The sequence below is a fragment of the Salminus brasiliensis genome, chromosome 12 (assembly GCF_030463535.1).
Source record: "Salminus brasiliensis chromosome 12, fSalBra1.hap2, whole genome shotgun sequence".
Lineage (NCBI taxonomy): Eukaryota > Metazoa > Chordata > Actinopteri > Characiformes > Bryconidae > Salminus > Salminus brasiliensis.
Window position 1 is genome coordinate 34,343,704 of NC_132889.1, and position 27,990 is coordinate 34,371,693.

Below are 27,990 nucleotides of genomic sequence, written 5' to 3' on the forward strand. Positions count from 1 at the left end.
CCGTGTCTCTGATGCTGCTCTTCCTCATCCTGTACGGGCTGTACATTTACCTGTACAGGTATAAGGGCAGTTACCACACAAACGAACCCAAAAACCTGGAGTCCCCCAGTTCAGCCCGGCCACTGACCGAAACGCTGCGGAAGGAGAAGAAGAACCTTCCGGAAATACAGGAGGAGGGGCCCAGCGAATAACACTGAATAACGACAGAAGGGGGTTTGGGGGGTGAGGGGGGAACAGGCATGAGCACGAGCTGACAAGAAAGACAGAGTGGAACAGGTTGGGTTACGCCTGCTGAACGTGTCTATTTTCCTTCTGTATCTGAAGAACGCTGCACTGAACTGACTTGAGTTGATGTGAGATGATGCTTCATCCTCATCATTTCATCCAGGTACCTTCAGTGCAGCAGGTTTTTCAGTGCATCTTAAAAATGAAAGGTGCTTCAAATGGTTCTTTGAGTGACGCCATAGAAGAACCACTTTTTCTTCCATAAAGAAGCATGTGAGAAGTGTGAAGAGCCTTTTCTTGCACTTCTTCAATGGCAGGGGTGCACAACAAAATTTGGAAGTTGCCCTAGTAACTTTGCTGGAGACTGGCCTTCCAGATCTGGTGTTGTGCACACCTGGTTGATGGCATCACTCAAAGAACCTCTAGCCTGTTACCTGTAGTGGGTACTGCACAGGGACAGACCTTCAGGCACTCACCAGCCTCAGCTGAGGCTTGTCCCAAGACTCTGTAGAGCTGCTTTAAGGCCCAGAGATGGTGGTTCTCCTGGAGTAGCTCTCATCTCTCTATGTCTGTTTTTTGGTTTTCTGGTTTTTGGTTTCTCCTGGATAGGCCTTCTCTGTTCCCGCCTGCCTGGATCTTGACCCCTGCCTCTTCTATGGACCAGTGTTGGATAGCCCTAAAAAAAGAGCTTCAACCCCTTTGTTACAGAACCATTTGAAGCACCTTTATTTTGAAGAGTTTACTGTATTTTCTGAACTTTAAACTTTGTCACAGTGTATTTCCGGTTTCCGTCCCCTACAAGTGATGCATTGGATTTGCTGGATGGCTGGAAAAATTGGCTGGTGTAATTTCACCCCAATACAATCGAATTCAATTGACTGATATTTTATTAAATGGGGAAAAAAATGTCCACACATCCTGTAAAATCCAATGCAGCACTTTTTTCACTGTACATACAGGTGTGATTTGGGTGTGATCGGACATCTGGTGCTTTTTCCGGGCTGAGCGATGGACATTTGCAGGGGGTTCCGAGCCTAAACAGAGGCCTGGTTCCCTCAGAGTCCGTGTCCCACACCGCATAGCAATGCTGGCCAGCTGAAGTGCCTCGGTAACCGCGCAGGAACCGCGAAGCAGCAGCGTAATGTGGCTCGGTTAGTGGCTCAGCTTCCTTCGTGCTCTGTTTAGAAAAGGTCAGACTGCACAAAATGCACAACCAACAGTATCAGTGTTAGAAAAACAGCTGTTCTGAACAACGTACATGTTTACACACGTCGTATCTACAGTATTTCTGGTCCAAACTGAGACAGTGTATAGTACAAAGGCATTAGCTATTAGCTGATATATGGGAAATATCACTTGGTAATAGCTGATGGGATGTAAGTATATATTTGTTATATTACTGCCTTCATATACGACTATTGCTTGCAACTAGAGCAGCTCGGAATGACTGCAGCGTTTTCTAGGACGTACACTAGCTTTGTTAAATGTGTTTAGCAGTTCTGATCTCTGGATTTGGAGAAGGAAAGGAGATCGGTAATATAGCATCATTATATACGCCCCCATGCTGACCTCAAAGTAACGGCTATTTTTAACGGCGATGGAGAAGAGCCATACTGTGCTTGATGATTGATCGCGTGCTGATTGATGCTCAACGTCCTGACATTCGTATCCGTGTTTGTAGTTTTGGCAGAAGGGAAGCAATTCCTCAGCTTTACTGCTGTTGGGCCCTATCGGAGCTCAGTTTTACCAGGGGAGGTTGGGTAGGTTCGGGATTAGAGGCGAGGTCTGCAGTGCGTGTGGGTTTTTTACAGTCTGACAGTCTGTCTAGTGATTGTGGAGTGAATGGCCTTCTGTAATTGGTTTGACTGAACCGGCAGCTCCTTCAGAAACAGTAGTCCTGTTCTAATCCGTGTGGATGTGACCATGCGGTGTATTATTACTGTCATAGAGTGTGTGCTGTGCTGAGCATCCAGGCTATAACCTTTCAGTGCAGAAATAAGGGACATTATGCAGACACTTCCAAACTGATAGAGATGGTTATTATTTTTATTGTCATTGCTGTAATAATAATAATAAGAATAATAACAATAATAATAATAACAATTTCTATTGATTTCTATTGGAAGTTTCTACATAATTTCCCTTAATTCTGTACTGAGAGTTAATAGCCTGGATGCTTATGATTATTATTATTATTATTATTATTACTACTACTATTATTAAAACAACAATACTACTGCTACTACTAATAATAATAACAATAATCATACTTTTATTCATCTTTAATCATGTTCAATAAGAACATTCTGAACATTTGGTGACAATAAGGTACATCATACTTAAAGACCCTTTCACTGACCCCAACCGTGTTATTTTAGAGACATGAATAAAAAAGTTTCATTTATTTTTATCTGGAAAAATATTTTAAATATATAAATATATATTAAATGTATAGATTTAAGTCGATATATTTGTAAAAATATGTATTCTATATATTTATATATAAAATACTTTTCCAGTGTATAATTATTAAATTATTAAAAGCAAAACACACTTTTTGACAAGATAATACACACACACACACACATAGACAATGAGTCTATTTAAACAGTCATGTGAGAAAATTAGGACACTTCATTAAGTCCTTTGTCTTTTTTAACAAATTCAATCATATGCAAGACCGCAAGAGCAGGAGCTACCTGTAGCATTTTAGGACTGCTGGAGGCTTCTTTACTTATCTGGAGGTCTCTGCCCTTGGGCTGAACTTGCTAGGACGTTCTGATCTGATCTGGCCATGCTGGTGGTTCTCCACTTGTAAATGATGTAGTGGACATTGGAACGTCTGATTTCTAACTGTTCCCAGACTCACCTGCATCTACACCCTTCTTTCTGAAGGCCTCAGGGAGCTCTTTGGATCTGACCATGATGGTGATCTTCTTCACCCCTCACTTCAACCATCAAGAGCAGACCAGACTAAACATCTGAGGTTGAAATAAGACAGACTCCTCCAGAATCATCCTCTCCAACCATGTTCTGATCATCTGCAGCTGAGTCTAATTTTACACACCAGTAGTAAGAAATATGGGGAAAATTACATTCCTATTAATTCCATTTAATAAATGATAATTAAAGACCTCAGTTGTAGGTGTTTAGTTATATTACCTTCAGTCATCTCTCAGTGTTGATCACACGAAGATCAAATGTCCATATTTTTTAATATGTTTGAAAAGACAAAGGTTTTATGGGGTATCCTCATTTCCCCCATGCCTGTAGACAACTGTAGAGACGGCTGGTAAATGTGTGTATGGGAAAAACTGCGTTTTACAGAACCTCCTCTGGTGAATCTAATCCAGCTTGAAAGGTGCTGCTGTGTGGAACTCTTTGGAGGACGAGTAATGTACTGTATGCTGTATGTCAGTATGCCTTGACTCAGGGTTGAAAACAGTCTAGTCGCTGCTGAGATTAAAGACTAATGACCCCGATTCCTTTCACTGCCTCGGCTCAAACCAACCCGACTCTCATCCGCCGTCACATTTACCAGCATTCGCTTAGTAGAAACTCCTGATATGTGGTGAATGAAGTCGTCAGGCGGTTCACCTGCAGCTCTCCAGTCCAGAACTCAGAAGAGCCGAGGTGCTGAGAGGAATCGCGGCGCGAGGGGAGCGATTGTCTTCGAGTGTGTTTGTGTGTTTGAATCAAGCCTGAGCTTGAGTCTGATATGCATACGTGGTTTTCCTTCTGGGGTCTTCTCCGCTGCCCAGCCATTTGGTGGGGGGGGGGGGGTGAATTGCACCTACCAATCAGGACAAAGCAGACGACTCTGTTGGGTGAATATAAATCCGAACCCTTCTATTTACACACGCACACACACACACACATACACACAGTTTTTGGTACATCGCTTCGTGAAAGATGCTTGTAATGAAGTTATCTTTCGGTACTGCCAGTGCTCTTCCATTTTTTCGCTGTTATATAAAGGCATGTAGCCTTATGGTTTTAGCTTCGCTCCACTGATATAATGTAATGCAATGCTGTTACAGGTGTCAAATTGGTTAAAGACCCCTTTTGGCCACTAAAATGACACCATACACCCTATAGGTGCACTATCTAGGTGTCCAGTTACAGACTGTAGACCACCTGTTGCTGTGTAATTCTTCAGCCCTCCTTGTAACCACTCTGGAACCTCCTAGGACTATTCTCTCAGACTATTCATCTCAGTTTGGTTGCAGAGTTGAATCCACACTGAGTTGAGCCTCAAAAACATCAGTAAATGAGCTGCAGCTGAAATCTCCGCCCCCTCAATCTGTTTACTGTGTATTCCCATCTGCAGGTTGCACCTCCACCTATCACAATAACGTCCCCAGACTGGAAAGCTTTAGACAATGGAGCGCTGAGGCCTTGCTGGAATTTGAACTGATGATCTCCTCACACGTGACAAGCAGCACTTAGACCGTAGGGCCGGTCCAGAGCTGTGAAATTACACTACATACAAACACAGTTCTGAGTAAATTTACCTTCCCTTCTTTCTCAGACACAGAACTGTACATGGCTTCACAGCTCTAGAGTGGAGTGACTGTCTAACTGCCTGCTTGTGAAGAGACTGAGGAGATCATGAGGTCAAATTCAATCAACACCGCCAACAGCCCTCCATGGTCAGGAGTCTGACAATAGGAGGGTGAATAGGCTGGTGTCTGCAGGAGTTCTAACCTGCAGATTGAGGGGGCGGAGCCACAGACCAAAATATCTTACAAAGTATTTAATCAGAATTCTGCAGAAACAGATGAACTACAGTCTGTAAGCATAAGTCTATTTATAAAAATGGCCATTTTTTAGTTAAACCCCTGTTGACCGCCTAAGCTAACACTAATTAGCTTACATGTCGATTAGCTTCAGAACTGTTCTAGAGGTTTTAATACTAGCCTTTGAGTGACTTGGCTAGCATTTGTCCATATGTCTACAAAAACTAATAGTTTATTGATCTGAGACACTCCTGTGGAACATTCTGTATATCTGTTTGTTTGTGGTAACATTTCTGTGATTGATGCCTCTGTTATTTGCTTCCGAATCTCCTGTGAAATGACAGAAAAATCTAATCTAGTGGTCAGACAGGGTGCTTTGCTTCTGATATAAAGTAAAAGATACTCAATCACATGCTGTGATGTGAATATAGTAGATAGATACACTGACCTCCTCGTTTCTACACTCACTGTCCACTATATCAGCTCCACGCCCCATATAGGAGCACTGTGTAGTTCTATAACTTCTGTCTGTCCCTGCAGACTCTGTTATTACCCTCCTTTCACCCTCCTGTTCTTCAGTGCTCAGGACCCTCCACACAGGACTGACCATCACAGAGCAGATGTTATTTGGGTGGTGGGTCATTCTCAGCACTGCAGTGACACTGACTGATATGCTGGTGGTGAGTTAGTTAGTGTGTTAGTAGTGTGTGTGTTGAGCTGCTGGTATGAGTGGATCAGACACAGCGTCACTGCTGGACTGAGAAAAGTCCACCATCCAGAAACATTCAGCCAGCAACAGTGTCCTGTGGGCAGCAGCGTCCTGTGAGCACTGATGAAGGACTAGAGGATGACCAACGCAAACTGTGCAGCAGCAGATACAGAGCTTCTGTCTCGGACTTTACCTTCATCTACAGGGTGGAGCAGCTCTGTAGGAGTGTCTAATAGAGAGAGTGGACAGTGAGTGGACAGACAGACAGACACAGAGTTTAAGCACTCCAGCAGCACTGCTGTGTCTGATCCACTCGTACCACCAGTACCACACATACTACTAACACACTAACTAACTCACCACCAGCACGTCAGTCAGTGTCACTGCAGTGCTGTGAATGACCCACCACCCAAATACAACCTGCTCTGTGGTCAGCATTGAGCATTGAAGAACAGGAGGGTGAAAGGAGGGTAATAACAGAGTCTGCAGAGACACAGATAAAGACAGTCTGGAGTTATAGAACTACACAGTGCTCCTATATGGGCAGTGGAGCTGATATAGTGGACAACAAACCAGTACTGAGGCACTTCTGTGTGGTTCCTCTCGTGACACAGGGGTGGACGGGGCTTAGAACCACAATGTAAAAGGATGTAAAATATCTGTTTAGTGCTTTTTGGATTAGTTTTGCTGTAGGAAAACCACTGTTGTTGCTGCTGCTGCTTTTTAGCTGCTTTTAATCAATAATGACCATAACCAAAAAAAAATAACCTGAAAGTAGGACACATTCGCAGCCCCTCAGAGCTATGCATTCTGCATGACAACAGCACTTTCGTTAAAATGCAATAATGAAGAAGAATAATCAGCTGCTTCCAGTGCTAGTTCCATCACCTCAGACGTCCTGCAGTGTCTGTTTTGCTTCAGATGTTCTAGCGGTGTGTACATGGTATTTTTTTACGACCCTGATTTGTATAAAAGAGGTTAAAACCGGGCGTGAGGAGCTATTTTGACCAGTGGAGTGAGCCCTGGGCAGATGGTCATCACTGATTTCCGCTCTCTTTCAGCCTCAAACTTGTGACGTGAACCAGCTCCAGTCTTCCTCTCCCCTGAAACGTCCCCTGAAATGTCTCCTCTGCCCTCCTTCCTACCTCCTTAATCACAGCATCTCCTCTTGTTACCTCCTCTCACTCAGGATCAAACGACAGCCAACTAACTGTACAGCTACAGGAGCCCAGAACAGTAAACGGATTTCTATGGAGTCAAAAATACTGGGAAATATTGGATATGTAGGCCTAAAAAACAAAACTTTTAATGGAAAAATGTTTGACTGCATAGAAATTCTTAAAATAGCACTGTGTCACGTTCAATAGCAGCACGCTACGTGATCTGTCCGTGCTGGACAAGCTTTACACAAGGTCCTAATGGGAAGCCGTCCCATTCTGAAAAGTTACAGTGCTGTGGCTCATGGGGTTGTGGGTTTGATACCCAGGTCCACAATGCTGCCACTGTTGGGCCCCTTGTGCAAAGCCCTTAACCCTCTCCCTAGCTAAAATGTCCAAGTGGGGCCTGTATGGGTAGGCCAAATGGGAACCAGAACTTTTTGTCCTCAGGTTCCACATCAGCCCCACATATGCCCACCGGGCTCAGTAATGGGACCAGGAGAGGTCAAACATGGGCCCCATTCGGGTTGTACACTGCATATTGCTGCTGTCCAATGAAAAACGTCCATTTGTGAACCTGGTAGCTGCCCTGTACACTGTGTAAATACTTCTGAATGAATCGACCAACAGATATGCTCTAAATGACCCAGAATACAATTATTTTACATTGACTTTCATTCAAAGTTAATAATATTTTGGCCTTCTTCTGTGAAGTCTCCATTTTGGAGACACGTTTTTCAGTGGACAGCGTCAATATGGGGCCTAGAGGAGACCCATGCGAGATTAAGCTAGGCTGTAACAGTGGGGCCCAGTGCAAACCCACTCAGAGCCCATGTTCTACCTGGAACCCACCTAGCCGACGGTCCGCCTATGTAAGCCCCACATGAGCATGCTGGCTGGGTCTGCACCAGGGGTGCTGTAGCATGGCTGACCCTGTGTTTTGACCCCTAGCTTTTTTTTTTTAAGCTGGGAGGCTTAATGCTAAGAGGAGAATTTCAGGGCCTGAATCTAACTCCAACAAAAATGTACAATTTGGATACATTGAATTTGGAGCTACCGTTTCTTTTTAGGTTGGAATTAAGGCTTTCTGGCAGCATTCTGTAAAGCGAACAAGCTAATAGCTGCTAAATACTGCTTTTGCGGACGCAGCGGAGGTCAAACTCCTCATGCTGTTACTTGTGTGCAAAGTTAATTCCCATGGTAGTTCTGAGGTGATGGTTAGCGCACAGTTCGGCTAATCTCAGCGTTCCTTCTAAGGAATATATGTGTGGTGTTGTTTGAGAAGCTTGTTTGAGACTTGCGTGTGCCGAGTGAAGTAAGACCAGGTGTAGCATATGTTTGTGAATGCTCAGTTTCTGTTAACTGGAATGTAACCTTCTAGAATGTCGTGGGTCCAAATTTTTTGGTACCTTAAGCTTCAGCTTATCACGCTTGATTACCTTCACTGTGCGATTTGTAGTAAAGATCTTTTTCTTTTTACACATTTTCATACACATGAATGCACTGCGGAAAGTTCTGGACTCTCTGTCTGCAGCAAAGTTCAGTCCACTGTCTTAACGAAACCTTGTGTTTCTAAAATGGTAAGATATAAATGTCGCCAACAGGTAAAAAAACCTTTTAAAATTTTTGCCGTTTTTCACTTTTTGACATAATGTGAATCTGGCAGTTGTTCTTTATGTTGCGCCATAATTTCATAATGATTGGACCAATAGAAATGCTTCAAAATTACCCAAAATTAAATATTTTTCCATTGACTTCTATTGCAAGTTAAAAAGGTTTTTCCCTTCTCCTGTAAAGTTTACATTTTGGAGAAACAAGGTAATGAGATTTTGGATTTATTTTGTCGGTTCGTTCATCAAAAAATCTTCGACGAAAAAACGACCTGACGTTTTAAACATTATACAGTTACGAGGTTTCGATACGACAGTGATGTCCCACTGTAAAGTCCTGCAGGACCTGGGCAGTGTTCTCGCAGGCCTTAGGGTAGATTGTAGATTGTACGCTCAGTAGAATTCACTGACAAAGTGACTGAGGATTGTGTGTGTGAGTACTTCCACTGAAGAAACGTGTCGGTTGCACATGAATAGACGTAGCACACCAACAGTGACAGCCTAAAGTAGGTGGACTGAAAGGCCGTAACGGGGTTGTAACGTGTATATATATATATGAATGTGCAACAATGATGGATTTGAATGAGGATTGAATCGCTTTCTTTTTCAGTGTTCGCTCGATCACTTGGCTCATCACGCTGCATCAGGTCTTCAAATCTGTGTGTACAGTATCACCAGTGTGGGTTGGGGTCGTCTACGATGATGACCCAAAGGGTCAAACCACATGTGTGCAAGGGCCAACCTTAACCCCTCAAACTGCAAGAGCCTAAATGTGGGCCTAAGAAATGAAAACACTGAAGCAAATATATAAAGGCAGCATTTCCACATGAACAACTCTTCCATACATGACAGCAACACTGGGTTGGTGCAGTATGTTTAATCCCATAGAAATTCTCTACATATCGAAGTCAAGGGAATATTTCATATTTCAGGGTAATAATAAACCTTGCAGTTGAATGGGTTTGTGCTCTTAAGTCAGACTAATCTCCATCATCTCCATAATCTGTCCCAGTCTAGTCAGGAGGTGCAGTTTCAGCTTTCTGAGGGCAGATTTGCTCGACACGAGAGTGGAAGTGTTGAAGTTTCCTCCTATTTTTTTAGCTTTCTATTGGGTTTGTTCCGTGACACCTTCATTGTAAGTACCATGACTGTGTAGAAAGCAACACCAAAATGACACTTCAATAAAAGAAGCTTGAAGGAAACCTCTGGGTCTTTTCTTTGGCCGGTTCATGGCCAGTTCGGCACTCTGTGCCACGCTGTATAACATATCAGTCAGTTTGAACTTTAAAGAGGAGGTTGCATTAAACTGTAATTCCACTAATTATTCAAGATTTTAGCATAATTACACAGTTAAGATGTAAAGAAAGTCAGTTCGGAGTGGCTTGGTGTCGAATTGTAGGTTCTAGAGAAACTACAGAAACCCAGTCAGAATTGTTCACAGTGGTGTTGAATGGAACCAGGAGGCTCAATGCCTCTGAATGCAACATCACACATAGGCGTTTACTGATATGGCTGCCTATTTGTTTTACTAATGCACTAATGATTATGTCAGACATTTTTCTGAAAAATCATGAAGTGGAATCTTAGCATAATTTCGAGGGCACTACAATCTCCCACAATCCACTAAGAATTTATAGTTATAACAGTAGCTCTTAGTTGAAGTAGTTCTACTTCCTTACTATACATCTCTGATGTTCACCATCATCAACATCAACACATACAACTCAGAAGACACCTGTACGCTGGGCCCTATGCACCCTTATCCCTTATCATCAATGATATTAATATTTAAAGGAAAATAAAATTCCAGCCCACTACCACCCTACTTGGGGCCCTGGTAACATTTACAGTTAAGCTTGGATAGTAAATACAAAGGCTAGATCTGGGTTGTAGTGGCGACCTCTTGCAACATGCAACATTTCACATCATGCCAATTTAAGTGGCATGTTTGTTTACATGTTAAATAATTAATTCAGCAGTTTTGAAAAACAGAGTAAAAGTTTAACACCTTGACTTTTTTTATTTTTTTTGATTTCCAAATGATAAAGAATATATTATTATATATGTTAATATATTATAATCAGTTTTGAAAACGAGTTAAAACTTTAACATCTTTATTTTTTGATTTCCAAATAATGAAGAATATATTTTATTTGCATTAATATTTATATTAATATATTATAATCGGTTTTGAAAAACAGATGGAAGTCCACTTTTTTATTTCCAAATAATAAATAATATTATATTATTATATATATTCATATATTATTGTCCATTTTGATATTTGTATTAATATTTATATTAATATATTATCATCAGTTTAGAAAACCAGATGTAAGTTCATTTTAACATCCTTATGTTTTTTTATTTCCAAACAATAAAGAATATATTTTAAATAATTTGTATGTTTTTATTAATATTTATATTAATATATTTTCATCAGTTTTGAAAAACAGTAAAATGTTTAATTCCCCCCCAATAATATTAATGTTATATAATATTAATAATAAGGAATAACAGAATTAGAATAACACCAGTTCTTGTTCAACGTACGACTTTAATGAATAATATAATTATTAAATATAAAAATAAATCTGTAAAGAAACAAACAGCACAAGGTTTTAAAGTAACGTATAAACTTTATTTTCCATACACATACCTGCTTGCTTTTACATACATGTCTAAACTCCGTAGCATTTCGTTCGTCTGCAGAGAGCTCTCTTAATACAGTGGGCTTGAGTGGCATGGGCTGAATAATGGCAGTGTGCAATCAGAGAAACAACACAAACAGTGAAATCTGAACGTTCAGGAGATGGAGCCTCAGGACTGAACCATGTACATGTGAATGTATACAGGATGTCACAGATGGGGCACTGTTATTAAATGACACGTGTACAGGGAGTCTGTAATCACTCCGCCCTGCGCTCTCTGGTTCAGTGTTGTGGTGTTTGGCACAGACAGTCTGGAATGGGAAGACTTGTGTGTTACAGGTGAAGAGAGAGACCCAAAGAAAACATCGGCAAATGAAGACAAACAGCTGCTAAATGTTTATATGGGCCAATTCTGCTTTCTTGCACTACCGTTCAAAAGTTTGGAATCAGTGTTTGAATAAAATCAATCCTATCTAGTTTGGGATGAGTGTGTAAACTGATGAGTTCAGACTGAGGAATAATGAGCTGTAGGTGATCCTAAACATCAAGACTTTTCAAAAAGATCAGAAGGCAGAAATTGAATCAAAATGTGTATGTTATATTATTTATCATTTTATAATGTGTTCCCAAAATACTTATATATATATATATATATATATATATCATCACAAGATTTTATTCCAAGACATTTTGGAGCATTTCTTTTGATTGAGCCATCATAAAACAACTCTCTCTCTCTCTCTCTCTCTCTATATATATATATATATATAGAGAGAGAGATATCTATATCACTGTCCTGCAAAAAGTCCTGTATCCCCACTTTGATGTTTTTCATATATATATATATATATATATATATATATATATATATATATATATATATATATATATATATATATATATATATATATCCAATTTGGTGAGTTTACAGAATGTACAAAACTGTTCTTAACTCGAATTAATTGGAAATTAATGTAAAAATAAGAGTATTTCTATTGGTTCATTCATTCAGATATATGTACAGTGTACAGGAGCAAGAAGCTAAAGTTTAAGTTTAGTTTAGTTTAAAACTAAAAACAAAAAGAAAATGGAGATACATGTTTTTCATTGGACAGCAGTGATTATATATATATATATATATATATACACCTTCTGAGCTTTACATTTACATTACATTTACGGCATTTAGCTGACGCTCTTATCCAGAGCGACTTACAAGGTGACTCGTATTACAGAGGAGAGCCAATGTAGTGTTAGGAGTCTTGCCCAAGGACTCTTATTGGTGTAGCGCAGCATAGTCACCCAGACCGGGAATTGAACCCCAGTCTCCAACATGATGTGGTAGCTCACTGGCAGGCAGTGGTGTTATCTGTTGCGCCACACCAACCACAGCTTTCAATGGGAATCAGTGAAAATAGACATTTTGGAGCATTTCAAGTTAAACCGGCAAAATGGAGATACAAGGTTTTTATATACAAAAACAACAAGTAATGAATGACATATGATTCCAAACTTTTGGAAATGTATTAATGTAAATACACCGGGTCAGCTGATTCCTTTTCGTTCTATAAACAGTGGCCCATATTTGGTGATTAACACTGATTGTTGACTGTATTTGGAAACGTGTCCATGGCTTCGTGCTGAAGGAGCTAAATGTAAACTCACAGGATAAACAGGCTTAAAGAAGTGAACTGCTTTAATGATCTAGACTTTAATGACATGTTGGCTAATGGCTGTAATTTAGTGCTGAAATGAGTTTTAAGAGCACGGTTTTAAGAACACATTTTTGGACCCTCCTGTACTTTGTCCTGTATTTTTTTCCATTAAGGTTTATATAGCTTAACGGAAATGGGTTTATAAACTCTAATTTTTGCATAATTTTAGTCTTTCAGCCATTGTTTTACTGCTGTTAGGGACGAAACATGTAAACGAGCTATAAAGTGCCTCATTCAGACATTAGTCCTGTCTAAAACACTACAGTGAAACTCCAGGGTACAGGCATGTATACACATTCATATCAGAACATTATGACCACCCCTGGAATGTGCCTCTGGACAGCCTACCAGTGGTGCCCCACAAGCCACTGATGCCAGAGGGGAACAGCAACTCCAGCACAGAATGGTACTGTGAGACAGCTAACCTCTATAATGACCACCTGATACAGTCAGTACATACACGTCTCACTAGTGTCATCCGAACTGGCTAGGTAGGTAAGGGGCCCTAGGTGGTCCAGTGGACTAAGGCTCTGTCACTGTGATCAGAGGGTCGCTGGTTCGCATCCCGATCACACTGCTAGCCACCCCCCCCCCCCCATCCCCGTCAGAGCCGGGTACACTGCGCTTCCCTCCAGGCGGGTTGGTTGGTTGCCTGGTGATGTCGCATCGCCGGCAGGTTGGGCATGTGTTGGTCTCGCCCTCACTAGTGTTGGGGTGTTGCTCGTGATGGGGGGGATATGTACAGGTTGGGTAATTGGTGATCTAAACTGGTGAGAAAACGGGTAAAAATCTGAAAAAAATACAAAAAAAACTATTAGGTAGGTGGTCATAATGTTCTGATATGACCGTGTAGATCTATATCTATGAACTGGGGGGTGAACTTTAAGTTCCTTTCTGCAGCAAAATATGTATTATCCCATAATGATCGGGACTCTTTATATTCTGAGCATGAATATGACACATTGAAGCCAGCAGCTCCCTTACGATACACCTAAAGTCCGAATGAGGATTTAGACAACATGGAGGCATTCTACATGATAAAGAGGACTGAAGGCTTACTACTCTCCCAATAACAAAGAGCAAACGCATGATGTCCCTTCAGGTAAGATCTGAGGAGGCAAATTCAGCTACAACAATGTAGGTAAACATAATACAGACTATATCCGGCCTATGATGCTTAATAAACTACAAATACATACTAAACATATGCTAAACAAAGGTCATGTGTGGTTAATCGTATAGAAATAAATTAATACTGTCATTAAAATAATAAATTATATTTCTGGCCTTACGTGGTTAAAATATAACAAAGGGCCTTACATATAAGTATGTACCTAATCAGGCATATAGGAGTATTTGTAGCTTCGTAGCTTGTTAGCATGCTTATATATATTTATATATATATATATATATATATATATATATATATATATATATATATTACATAAACTAAACATGGATACATGTGTTAGCGTTAGCATTAGTGTTAGCATTAGCATGCCTTCTCAAATCTCACCTGACGGGGAACACGCTAAGTGCAAATATAACTTCAGGGCATTTTTTTCAGTCAACATGGCGGCCGTAGTTTAGTTCAGCTCTCTTCTTGTAACGTACGAAAGCGGCAAATGACGGTGGAACCCACACGGTTTTCTGTAAACCCTTAAAAAAAAAAACAGCCCTAAGAAAGAATCTCCCACACGTTTCTTTGCTTGAACATCTTCGTTGTCCTTCTTTAGCTCAAGGTTCACATTCAGTCTGTCGGTTTGTATGGTTACTTCGTTTGTTTGACTGCCGTTGGACCTATTCCACAACTTAAGCAGACGTGAAGGATACCTGCTAATTAGCGCAACACTATCTCTGAACGCTTATCTTTTACAAATAGTCTTCCGTTTTATTTGTGTATTCATTTATTTATTCAGGTGCTACATGGTTAGCGACAGCCGAGCAGCTCATAGCTAAAACAGAAGAGGATCCAGGCCAGAGAAACACCGATCAGCCATAACATTAGCACCACTTACAGATGAAGTGAAAAACACTGATTATCTTCATCCATAGTAGCTTCATCTGTCAAGGGGTGGGATATACACATACACAGCAGTGGCGTGTTGTTAAAAGCAGGAAGAATCTGAGCCACTGACGAGAACCAGACTGTGATGGCTAGACGACTGGAGGGTCCGAACATCTCCATAACATCAGGCAGGTCTTGTGAGGTGTTCCCAGTATGCAGTGTAGGTCAGTACCTACCATAAGTGCTCCACAAAGGAGGACAACTGGGGAACCCGGCTTGAGCAACAGGGTCAAGTGCACCTAAGGCTCATTGATGTGGTCCATGAAGGCCCCATCTCACAAAGGATCTGCTGCTAACGTTAGCCTTGGTGTGGTCAGACCTCGTCAGATAGCAGAGGTATTGTGGAGTCAACGCCTTGACGGCTCAGTCCTCAATCTGTTGTGGTGGCACATAGGGAAACCTACTCAATGCTAGGCTAATATTATGGCTGATCGTCGTAGATTAGCTTGGCCGGTACGAGACTATGGCGGCGTAACAGAGGTCGTTCGCTAGCCTGGCCGTGGCTAAAACGGACGCAGAGGCTAGCAAAGGTAACAGACAGGCTTGGAAAACAGCAGAGCATTGCAGATTACAGTAACAGGCTAACATCATCACAGTACACTACAGTAAAGTTGAAGACGATATTATTGCGGATTTTGTCGAGAGTGAAGGTCGATCGGCGCCGGATAGACGCTGGAGACGACTGAATACTACCGGTAAGAATGAGACTCAACTGAAAAAACACTTGATCCTGGCGTTCGTGCCTGAATATACTGACTAAAACTGACGACACCTCTCCTATTTTGCAACTGTATATTGAGTATATTAAGATGCTAAAACTGCGTATGGGCCATAAGCTTGTGTACAGAGTCTACCAGAACAATTGGCCGCAAATGGTCTGAACTAGCGGCTGTTTGAGCGAAAGGACGGTACTGAGAGCTGTGGCGCTACATTACATGTCCAAATGTTCGTGGACACCCCTTCTAAAGAATGCATTCAGCTACTTTGGGTTGCACCTATTGCTGATGCAGATGTGCAAATTCACACAATCCTATCTTGTCTAATTCCTAGTAGTAGAGAAGTACTGCCGATAGAATAGGACTCCCTGGAGAAGATAAGGATGAACCCATTGGCACCATGCTGCCTAATGCCAGATGTGAGCTAGAGGGGTATAAATCCCCCTCTCTCTGGAATGATGGTGAATGCAATCAAATCCTCACAGCAATGCTCCTCCAAAATCTAGTAGAAATCTAGGCATTTTCTCTGGACATTAGACATATTTTTAATTCCCTTAATTTCCAAAGAATCAAGCAGGTGTCCCAAAACTTTTGTCCATATAGTGTATGTGGCTATTTGAGGTTATTCGGTCGGTCGCTTTTCCGGACCCACCGGATCTAGACTAAGAAACATGCCAGCTCAGACCATTCAACCGACCTCAAGTCCATACCCAGAAGGAGCATGTGACCCTGGTGTTGTGTGATATTGCAGGGAGGGTGATTCTGTGATATCATATAGAAACAGAAAACGACATCACAGAACCCAATCCTGGGAGCAGAATCGGATCCGTATTGCCCACATTAGAACCGCAGTCCTGAGCGAGGAGAGATGCAATGTGGGTAGTAGCAGTAACAGCATTACCAGGTGGAAGAGGTAAAGTCACACAACGTCAACCTCTCTCTCTATGCCCACGTACTTCAAGGCGTCAGCCTGGCTGTACCTATGAGGGAACTGAGATAGATTAGATTGTTGTCTAGAACCTGCAAAGAGGACAAATACAGTGAGAACAGCCACATTCTCTCTCCTTCTCTGTGGTCTAGAAGGTTCATCCCATTTACACTGGACTAGAAAGTTCCTGCCCATTCTTACTGGTCCAGAAAGTTCTCCCCATTTACACTGGTCTAGAAAGTTTCCCCCATTTACACTGGTCTAGAAAGTTCTCCCTGTTCACACTGGTCCAGAAAGTTCTCTCCATTTACACTGGTCTAGAAAGTTTCCCCCATTTACACTGGTCTAGAAAGTTCTCCCTGTTCACACTGGTCCAGAAAGTTCTCCCAATTTACACTGGTCCAGAAAGTTCTCCCTGTTTACACTGGTCTACAAAGTCCACCCCATTCTTACTGGTCTAGAAAGTTCATCCCATTTACACTGGTTTAGAAAGTTCTCTCTATTTAGACTGGTTTAGAAAGTTCTCTCCATTTACACTGGTCCAGTAAGTTCTCTCCATTTAGACTGATCTAGAAAGTTCTCCCCATTTACACTGGTCTAGAAAGTTCACCTCATTCTTACTGGTCCAGAAAGTTCTCCCTGTTTACACTGGTCTACAAAGTCCACCCCATTCTTACTGGTCTAGAAAGTTCATCCCATTTACACTGGTTTAGAAAGTTCTCTCTATTTAGACTGGTTTAGAAAGTTCTCTCCATTTACACTGGTCCAGAAAAAGTTCTCCCCATTTACACTGGTCCAGTAAGTTCTCTCCATTTAGACTGATCTAGAAAGTTTTCCCCATTTACACTGGTCTAGAAAGTTCACCTCATTCTTACTGGTCCAGAAAGTTCTCCCTGTTCACACTGGTCTAGAAAGTTCACCTCATTCTTACTTGTCCAGAAAGTTCTCCCTGTTCACACTGGTCTAGAAAGTTCTCTCTCATTCTTACTGGTCTACAAAGTCCATCCCATTTACACTGGTCCAGAAAGTTCTCCCTGTTCACACTGGTCTAGAAAGTTCTCACTCACCCATACTGGTCTAGAAAGCTACACTGTTTGATGACGGGGTGAGGGTGTCATGGTGCTAAAAGTAGGAGTTCGTACACTACCTGATATCTTATATGAATTTTCAAGGAATACATACCTGTAGTCGAAAAAGAGCTCCTCCCCCTGCTGTATGGCCCGTTTGGCAAAGATTCCGATGCGGTGGTCCCCATTCACCATCACAACTGTAACACCCACCAATCACGTTTTTTTTAAAAACAGAATCTCACTTTTTACAACTTGATTTATTAATTAGCACAAATGCTAGACAACTACTATCACAGCGCATCCAACAATAAGGGCAGCATGGAGCTTCATTTATCCAGTGAGAGAATTACGGTAGCCCACAGAAAGCTCTGGTTACAGCTCACCCAATACACTGGGGGCAGATTTTAATCAGCTCAAGGACAGAGTGTCTTAAAACCATTAGAAATGGTGAACTGTAGGACATGGTTCAGAAGCTGGACTTGCCTTTCGCGTAACAGTTGGGATTGACGGAGTGGTTGGCGAACCGAATCTTGTTCCCTTTTCTCGTGGCGTCCACGACAAAGTCTGTGGAAAGAGTCGGTGAGTTGAGACGCAGGCAGTGTAAGATCTCTGGAAGTGGAGGGTTCAGTGTTTTCGGGGGGGGGGGGAAGTATCAGTATTCACCATTGTTCAGGTTGAACAGAAAGCTGGACATGTACTTGTCGTAGATCCGACCCCTTCTGTCCGCCTCATCCTGGGATATGAGCTATACACACACACACACACACACTCAGAATGGATCAGACAGATATGAGTGCTTAGCTGACACACTCACAGTCCAGTGTGAACTAGAATTCAGTTAGTGGGCAGGTAAGTATGTATTTGCCCAGGTCTGGGCTGCGCTTGCCTCTCCACAGTATTCAGAGATGAATTCATTCTTCTGGACGGGCTCCTTGATGAAAGTCCCCCAACCTGCGACATCTGATGGGGCCAGGAGCAGGTGCTGGAGGGGTCAGAAAGCAAAGCTCTGTCAGTTATAGAGAGTATTTTAATGGAAATGCCCTTAAGGGTTTGTCTATTTGCAGTCCTATTTTACTGATGATGGATTTTACTACAATTAAATATCTCCTCTTCTACCTACAAACGCTAATGAGGTTAAACATCTTCCAGTAAGTAATATTAAATAATATTAAGTAATTGCATAATAAAAATGATTAGAAACAATAAACAATAATGATTGAATGATGAAGTTGGCTAATATTAAAATCATTTTTTAATTTATTAAAACAGAATATATATGGACAGAAGTATTGGGACGCCTGCTCATTCATTGCTTCCTCCGAAATCAAGGGTATTAAAAACACTGTATCCTGCTTATGTTGGAGTCACTGTCTCTACTGTCCAGGAAAGAAGGCTTGCTATTAGATTTTTGGAGAAGCATTGTGGGCTGTGAGGATTTGATTGCATTTAACAACAAGAGAGTTAGTGAGGTCAAGATGTTGGATGATCACCACCCCACCTCATCATCCCCAACTCCCTAGATCTTCCCAAAAGTATTGGATGGGGCAGCATTTATCTTTCCAGAGAACACAGTTCCTCCACTGCTGCACAGCTCCACAATACTGGGGGGCTTTATACCCCTCTAGCCCACACCTGGCACATTAGGCATGGTGCCAATGGGTTCATGTTTATCTGCTCCAGGGAGTCGGATAGAGATAGAGGCTAAATTTTCAGGATTCTGTTGAACCTCTTCCAGTAAGTAATTAATATAAAATTATATTATACAACTGTAGAATAAGAATGAAGGCTTAATCTCAAAAAGTTGGTTTATTATTAAATATTAAACAAAATTGTCATTTAAAAAAGTTTCACCTATTGATGAGAGAAAAACAGAATTAACATAATATAAAAAACTACCATTATCACTTTATAACATTCTACTTTTACTTTCTACTGTAATTTTATTTCCTTTTTTAATTTATACTTCTGTGAATAGATCATTAAAATAATGTTATAATAATATAAAAATAATAATATATAAAATAATATAATTATAATAATAATAAATGTTAAATTATATAATTACATAAATTTTTTTAAATTGTATTTTATATCTATATATAATTCTTTATAATTCATAATTACACACACACACACACACACATATATATATATATATATATATATATATATATATATATATATATATATATATATATAATAATGCATACTCAAATACACTGACTATAATTCTATGTTACGTACTGATTTATGTATTTGTAGTGAAATGTAAAATGTCAATAATAACTAGACTTCAGTCAAACTTCTTAAACGTCTGCTTCACTTCTTCAGCTAATCTGTACCTTTTTGAGTCCTCTCTGAATGCTGCAGTTTTTGCAGGACACCTGTTTGCTGTCCCAATGGTCAGAAGCTCCACACGTCATGCAGAGGTCAGGGTCACACTCCCGTACAGCCAGGTAACACGGACACTGCTTGGTATTACACTGGGTCTTACAGCGGCAACCTGGGAACCGGTTCTGACCTACAATGACACGAATATGGTTAGAGGGAAGCTCAGAAACCAGGAGCAACAGCCTTCACCCAGCACCTGGGTCCAAAACACAAGCCTTACATCTGAGAAACCAGCCCGTCCTGTAATGGTGAAAAAACCTGCCTGTGCACTGCTGCCCTCTAGGGGGCAAGAGCAACTTTGCATACACTATTTGGACAGAAGTATTGGGACACCTGCTCATTCATTGCTTCTTCTGAAATCAAGTGTCTTAAAAATACAGTGTCCTGCTTTTGTCGGAGTAGCTGTCTCTCCTGTCCAGGGAAGAAGGCATTGCTGTGAGGATTTGACTGCATTCAGCAACAAAGGTCAGAATGTCGGTGATCACCACTCCACCCCACCTCATCCCCAACTGCGCAGCTCTTCCCTAAAGTACTGCACGGACAGAGTTCTTCCACTGCTCCACAGCTCAATGCTGGGGGGCTTTATACCCTATATATACCCTATATACCCTCCTGTAGCCCACCCTGGCATTACCGGGTTATGCTTATCTGCTCCAGAAAGTCCTATTCTATTGGCTGTACCTCTCTACGGAGGCTCAACAAGCTGTGTATGTGCATCAGCAATGGGTGCAACTTAAAAAAGCTGAATGCATTCATTAGAAGGGGTGTCCACAAACATATGGACATTTGATTTCATTCTGATCTATTGCAGAGGTATTTTTGGCTCAGTTCCAGCTCAGAGAATAAGCTTGAGAAAATGAAAACAACTCTTTCTCTCCCCAAAGATGATTTTCCATTTCCACACTTCGGACGAGACAGGAGAGAGATAGAGGGGAAAGAGGAGAGGAGAATGTGGGGAGGCAGACGAGAGCGAAGAAGGCTTTTTTTAGACACCTGCGCTCATCTTACCTGGCTTTGTGAGAGAGGGCTTTCATTCAGCCGAAAGATAAAGGAATAAAAAAAGGGATCGAAAGATAAAAAGACACTTTCCTCAGTTCTAAACAAAGAGAGCCTATGGAGCATTGGTGTGTGTGTGTGTGTTCACATAAAGCGTCTCTATAAAAAAGAGCCAACAAAATGCTCAAAAACAACAAAATGGTCCTGTGCTATATTCCAATGGTCTGTTTCGGCATTAAAGACTCATTACATATAGAAACAATATGTGGACAAAAGTATTGGGACACCTACTTATCCATTGTTTTGACATTCAAAAAATCAAGTCCTGCTTTTGTTGGAGTAACTGTCTCTACTGTCCAGGGAAGAAGGCTTCCTACTAGATTTTGGAGAAGCACTGCAGTGAGAATTTGATTGCATTCAGTGACAAAGAGTGTCAGCGAGGACGGGATGATGGGCGATAACCATTCCTAAATGGTTCCTAAAGTACTGGATGGAGTACCATCATCATTCCAGGGGCAAATATTTGTGGACACCCTTTCTAATGAATGCATTCAGCTACTGTAAGCTGACCCATTGCTAACACAAATGTGCACTTGCACACACACATACACACACAGCTTGTCTAGTCCCTGTAAAAAAGTACTGCCAATAGAATAGGACTCAGGAGCAGATCAACATGAGCATACTGGCACCATGCTGACTAATCCTAGACGTGGGCTAGAGGGGTATAAAGCCCCCCAGTATTGAGCTGTGGAGCAGTGGAAGAACTGTGTTCTCTGGTTGTGCTCCATCCAATGCTTTAAGGATGAGGTGATCAGCCAGCATCCCGACCTCTTTAACTCTCTTGTCGCTGAATGCAATCAAATCATCACAGCAATGCTTCTACACAATCTAGTAGAAAGCCTTCTTGCATGAACAGTAGAGACAGTTACTCCAACAAAGCAGGATCAACTCTTTGGAAGAAAGAATGAATGAGCAGGTGTCCCAATACTTTTGCCCGTGTAGTGTAGCTTTCTCCTGCACTGTGGGCCGAGCGCTAGGCCGCTGCATAGAGGAGCCCGAGGCTGTTGATTGCTGGGACAAGGATTTAGGAGTCAGGGTGTTCATTAAGCTTTGACCGGGGTGCCCAAACTTTTGCATGCCGGTGTATTTGTTTAACCCCGGATCTGGATCAGGGCTCTGTGTGTGGGTGTATTCCTGTGGCACTCACACTCTTGATCACACTGGCAGAATTTCTCACAGAAGTTCTGGGTCATCACACACGGGCAGGAGCTGTCACAGGGGTGCTCTGGGTGGTCACATGGTTGGTAGTTGTACACCTGATTGGACGAATTATCTAAGGCAACAATGGCAAACAAAATGACAATGTAAAGAAAACTAAGGATGAAACTCAGTCGTGGGTTCACACATGGAGGCATTCTGCGATATGCGTGGGAGTCAATGGTCAAATGGATGATCAGTTGGACAAACAGACAGACAGACAGACAGACAGACAGACCTTTTCCCAAATTCCTCACTACTCATGTATTTATGCTTCAGTCCTCAATTCTGTTTCACTCAGAAGCTTAAAAAGACACCAAGCTCACAATAGCTCACCTTTCTTCAGCTGGATCTTGGCCCACAACCTACAGGACAGAGAGACACAATTACGACAGGTCAGGATGTGTGTGTGTGTGTGTGTGTGTCTGTGTTTGTATTGCATTTTATTAATCTGCTTTTCTAAAAGTGTTATTTTAAAGGAGGCTGGCTGGCTGAGTGCCGGACCATGCTGAAACGTGCATGAGCAAGAACTGCCTCGTTTGCCTAGAAAAGGCTTTTCTGGTACCGGACGGTCTGAGGACCACATTTTGCCACAAAGCTGACACGTATCCGAGTGGCTGAGAGGAGCTGTGGTCTTAGGTAAGCTGAGGTTGGGTCTCCTTGCTTAAAAGATTACTGTAAAGAGTCGTGGCCCAGAATCACTACCTCTGTGACGCCCAACCTTGCCCAGCATCGCTACCTCTGTGACTGCAAGCCTGCCCAGCATCGCTACCTCTGTGACGTCTAGACGCGCCCAGCATCACTACCTCTGTGACCGTCAGCCTCGCCCAGCATCGCTACCTCTGTGACCGTCAGCCTCGCCCAGCATCGCTATCCCTCTGTGACGTCCAGCATCGCTACCTCTGTGACCGTCAGCCTCGCCCAGCATCGCTATCCCTCTGTGACGTCCAGCATCGCTACCTCTATGACTGCAAGCCTGCCCAGCATCGCTACCTCTGTGACGCCCAGCCTCGCCCAGCATCGCTACCTCTGTGACGCCCAGCCTCGCCCAGCATCGCTACCTCTGTGACGGCCAGCCTCGCCCAGCATCGCTACCTCTGTGACGCCCAGCCTCGCCCAGCATCGCTACCTCTGTGACGGCCAGCCTCGCCCAGCATCGCTACCTCTGTGACTTCCAGCCTCGTCTTACATCGCTATCCCTCTGTGATGTCCCGCCTCGTCTTACATCGCTACCTCTGTGACCACACAGGCCACTTAGCAACACTTAGTAACCACCTCAGACACCACAACAACCAGCTGGAACACCACAGCAACTGCCTAGCAACACCTTAGCAACCCCTAAGCAACATTATGGAAAAATACCATGGCAATTACCTTACAAAATAACACTCATCTAGCAAGCCTAGCAACTACCTGGGATACCATAGCAACCACTTAGCAACCCCATTGCAACACCACTAGTGGGCTGCACAACCACTTAGCAACATCATGGCAACCACTTAGCAACAGCATAGCAACCACCTGTGATACCATAGCAACCACTTAGCAACCACCTTGGATTGGAATACCACAGCAACTAGCGGTAACCACTTTAGCTGCACAACCATCTAGCAAGCACTTAGCAGCACCATACCAACTACCTGATATAATATCATAGGAAACAACCTATCAAGACCATAGCAACCCTTTGGCAACAGCATGGCAACCACATGGGATACCATAGCAACCACCTAGCAACCACTTAGCAACACCATAGCAACCACCTAGCAACCACTTAGCAATTGCTTAGCAACACCATAGCAACCACCTGGATTAAAATAGCAACCACTTAGCAACCACATTGCAACACCATAGCAACCATCTGGAATACCTGATGAATACACATCATACCTGTGCTTTCTCTTCTTCTTCTGAGGTGAAATCCCACCGTCCTCCAGAGGGACACGATGAATAAGCACCTCCTTCATGGCAAACTCATACACCTGACACACACACACACACACACACACAAAAGGAAAACACACAGAACGTCCTGTAAGACTACATATCAGCATACACAGAATCACCACACACACACACACACACACACACACACTGTAGCATCACAGTCTGCTGATTCAGCATTACTGACTATTATTTACGCCTCTTCAATCATTAATTCTAATTATAATAATTCTGCCTCATGTACAACACACACACACACACACACACACACACACACACAACCAAAATAAACGTCTCAATCCCTGTTGGATGGGGTCCTAAATGAAAAAGCACATGGAGCGATTTGAGGTCAGCGCTGTTCCAGTCAGCCAAACCACAGGCTTTCTGAGAAGAAAAAACACACTCCCAAACACAAATGCAGGTCACACACACACACACGCACACACACACACACACACACCAGTGCAGATGCACTCATATAAAGAGCTGTTTTAAGCAGTTAGAGAGCTGTTATTATGTTGTTATTATACTGGATTAACTGGTCTCTACTATCTCATTTAGACTGGACACTGTGGCTGGTTCTGACTGCATCCAGACATACCGCTACAGAGAAGGTGGTGATTCAGCTGTAAATATTACCTCACTGCCCGACAGCAAAAACAGCAGAGTCGTGCTCAAAACCTTTCCTGCATAATAATTAAATATGCTCAGTCTGGAGACAGCAGCAGAGCATCACCAGCAGAAGAGCAGCACCACCTGCAGCAGTGGAGGAGGTGGGGTGTGTGTGTGTGTGTGTGTGTGTGTGGGGGGGGGTTAAGTGGTAATTAAGTGCTTTGCCTACATGCACAACTAGGAGTATCCAGGAAGATCTGCAACCTTTCCAGTTACTGCTTTACTTCTCTTGCCAGCAGATTTCTAACTTTTTAAACTCCAAAGAACTGCTGGCATTCCCAGACTTGCATCCCTCACTCATCTAATGAAAGAATAGCTCAGCAGTGCATTGTTTGTAATGCAGTTATTTAATACAAACTTCATGAGCAGTGAAGAAGGTGACAGACAGGACAATCCCCTATAGCTGAATCCAAAAATGCCTGGAAAACTTTCACTTTGCCCATCACTTGATCTCTATTGGCTCCCTAATGGGCTGCAGTGCTTGGACCTCGATGATTGCCACTTAAGGAGAAACTCTTAACTATATGTCCAAATGTTTGTGGACTCCCTTTCTAATGAATGCATTGAGCTACTTGAAGTTGCACCATCATTCATTCATCATCTCATCCATTTATCCATTAATGAATTCGTCCATTTATCCATTATTACATTTGTTTATTCATCCATTCATGTATCAATTCATTTATTTATCCATTAATTCATTAGTTAAACACCAATTTGAGAATTTCCCCACTGTGGGACTAATAAAGGATTATCTGAAGGATTATCTTATTTTATCTTACCAAACTGCTACTTTCAGTTGCACCCATTGCTGAAACACAGATATGCACACACACAGCTTGTCTAGTTCCTGTAGAGAAGTACTGCCAATAGAATAGGACTCTCTGAAGCAGATCAAAATGAACCTATTGCCACCATGCAGCCTAATGCCAGGCGTAGGCTAGAGGGGTAAAAAGCCCCCCAGCATTGGGCTGTGGAGCAGTGGAAGAACTGTGTTCTCTGGAATGATGGATGGTGCTCCATCCAGTACTTCTGGGATGACATAGGGAGTTGTGGATGAGGGGAGGTGGCGATCATCCAAAATCCTAACCTCACTAATGCTCTTGTCACTCTTGTTCACTTTTACCGTAAACACAAATCACGCTTTGAGCGCCTCCTCATGGACAGCTGTACTCATGCATTTATGGACAAGCTGAGAGATCCAGAAGCAGCATCTGAAGGTAGAGAAGCATGTGGGCTGAGGCAGTAGAGCAATACTACAGGATTTTACACAAATGTGACTCTATGGGTTATGCAGCATTACACAGCAGTTCTGGAGAGAGGTCCAGAGGCAGGTCCGGGGCATCAGAGAGGTCCGGGGCATCAGCCTGATCCTGGAGCTGCTGGTTTAAGGAAAACTGACGCATGCTTTACACTGGTACGGGTCTATTTGTAACTAATGCCTTTAGTTAAGAACATACGAAAGGCCTACTGGGTTTTCCACACATACTTCCCCATCCTCACTCATGTTTTCAAAAGAGAAGTGTATGAGAGTCTCTGCTCAGTATATGTGTGTGTGTGTGTACCTGTTTGCAGGTCTTGGTGCCTATGAGTCGTGCTATAGAGCAGAAGTTGTTGTAGTATGTGCCATGCAGGACTCTGAACAGGCTCTCGTCCGCGCCGCTCCACTGCAGAGGAGACTGACCATCCTCCACCAACTCATCCCCCTGCTTCAGTTTCGTGGGGGTGGGACACCTTGAGTTACCTTCTAACACACACACACACACACACACACACACAGACACACACACACACACACACAGACGGAGGAAACAGAGGAAAGACAGAAAGAGAGAAATGTAAATGGTTAGTCTTTAAATATACACCCCAGCAACACCACTGTGCTTGATGCACCCAGATCATCAACACGTTGCCATACCACACCTCTGCCAGTATCAGTGCTGTGGGTGGAGAACCACCCAAATAACATCAGATCTGTGGTGGTGCACAGTACAGGGTGGTTATCTGAGTTATTGCAGCCTCCAACCAGTCTGACCATTCTCTGTTGACCTCTCTCATCAACAAGGTGTTTCCGTCTGCAAAAAATGCCTTTATTACACCATCCTGAGTAAAATCCCAGAAGATCAGCAGATCTCCTGAAACTGGCCCTTCTGACACCAACAATCCTGCCATGCTCAAAATTGCTGAGATCACATTTATTTCTCCATTCTGATGGTTGATGTGAGCATTACCCGAAGCTGCTGGCCTGTATCGGCACAATTTTATGCACAGATGTCCTTGTTTTCCTTGGTGAAATGCTTGGTGAGTGTATATTTTAGGTGTTTCTGATAAAATGGCCAGGTGGTGGTCTCTATTTTCATCACTGATACTTTATTTAAAATCCGAACTCCTCGGGAGCAGCAGAGCTATTTCTGAGTGCGGAGCTATTTTTTGACTGGAGGTGCTGCATCATCTCTGTTCTCTGCTCACTCTCGCTGGAGCAGACTCAGAGTTTCAACACGTTTAAAGAGAGCCTGATAGAAAAAGGGTTACATGACTGTAGCTCAGCTACAGCAACAAGCAGCTAGATCTGACTCAGACACAGTGGATGAATACACTCCTGTGATTTTAGAGTGAAAAGGTGGTTAAAACACAAAGGTGTTCTAGGCTCCTGGATGCCTGGAGGTGAGGTGTATGATGAAATGATGGTTGGTGCTCCATCCAATACTTTTGGGATACTGTGAGTGTGGCAGTTGGGGATTGATGAGGTGGGGTGGTGATCTTCCAACATCCTGACCTCACTAAGGCTCCCTGTTGCTGAATGCAATCAATTCCTCACAGCAATGCTCCTTCAAAACTTTCTAGCAGAAAGCCTTCTTCCCTGGACTGTAGAAACAAATAAAGTTACTCCAACAAAAGCTGGATCAACTCTTTTTAATACCCTTGATTTTGGAAGAAACACTGAATACGCAGGTGTCCCAATACTTTTGTCCATTTTGTGTACCATTACTATGCTCTTATGCTGCCAGCTGATGTAGTTGTCTAGTTGTCTAGTGAGTGTAGTTGTCTAGAGAGTGTATTTGGTGGCAGTGTAAGAGAACCCTGAAGCACAGGGATGTTGTTACACCACATTCAGAGTGTCTGAGCACCTGAAAATACA

At 42.5% G+C, this 27,990-nt stretch overlaps 2 protein-coding genes across 8 annotated transcripts in view; one reads left to right on the top strand and one right to left on the bottom strand.

The window, feature by feature from the left end:
* cntnap1 (contactin associated protein 1) overlaps positions 1 to 9,632 on the top strand; it is a 54,453-nt gene extending 44,821 nt beyond the window's left edge. Inside the window, exon 24 of the mRNA XM_072693230.1 lies at positions 1 to 9,632. This exon is cut by the window's left edge and continues 9 nt beyond it. Coding sequence (XP_072549331.1) covers positions 1 to 191 — 191 coding nt within the window. The 3' untranslated portion in view covers positions 192 to 9,632.
* A 1,427-nt stretch (positions 9,633 to 11,059) lies between these two features.
* The window catches only part of ezh1 (enhancer of zeste 1 polycomb repressive complex 2 subunit), a 291,439-nt gene continuing 274,508 nt past the window's right edge, over positions 11,060 to 27,990 (bottom strand). For 4 of the 7 annotated variants that reach the window (XM_072693233.1, XM_072693235.1, XM_072693231.1 and 1 more), the window contains 10 exons: positions 26,417 to 26,598; positions 24,126 to 24,217; positions 22,572 to 22,600; positions 22,186 to 22,311; positions 19,931 to 20,109; positions 18,475 to 18,570; positions 18,252 to 18,333; positions 18,072 to 18,152; positions 17,701 to 17,785; positions 11,060 to 16,570 (listed from right to left, as the gene is read on the bottom strand). In XM_072693233.1, the coding sequence (XP_072549334.1) occupies positions 16,510 to 16,570; positions 17,701 to 17,785; positions 18,072 to 18,152; positions 18,252 to 18,333; positions 18,475 to 18,570; positions 19,931 to 20,109; positions 22,186 to 22,311; positions 22,572 to 22,600; positions 24,126 to 24,217; positions 26,417 to 26,598 (1,013 nt within the window). In that variant the 3' untranslated portion in view covers positions 11,060 to 16,509. Of the gene's footprint in view, positions 16,582 to 17,700; positions 17,786 to 18,071; positions 18,153 to 18,251; positions 18,334 to 18,474; positions 18,571 to 19,930; positions 20,110 to 22,185; positions 22,312 to 22,571; positions 22,601 to 24,125; positions 24,218 to 26,416; positions 26,599 to 27,990 lie in introns of all 7 variants that reach the window. The other 3 variants (XR_011980674.1, XM_072693234.1, XM_072693236.1) reach the window with 3 other exon arrangements.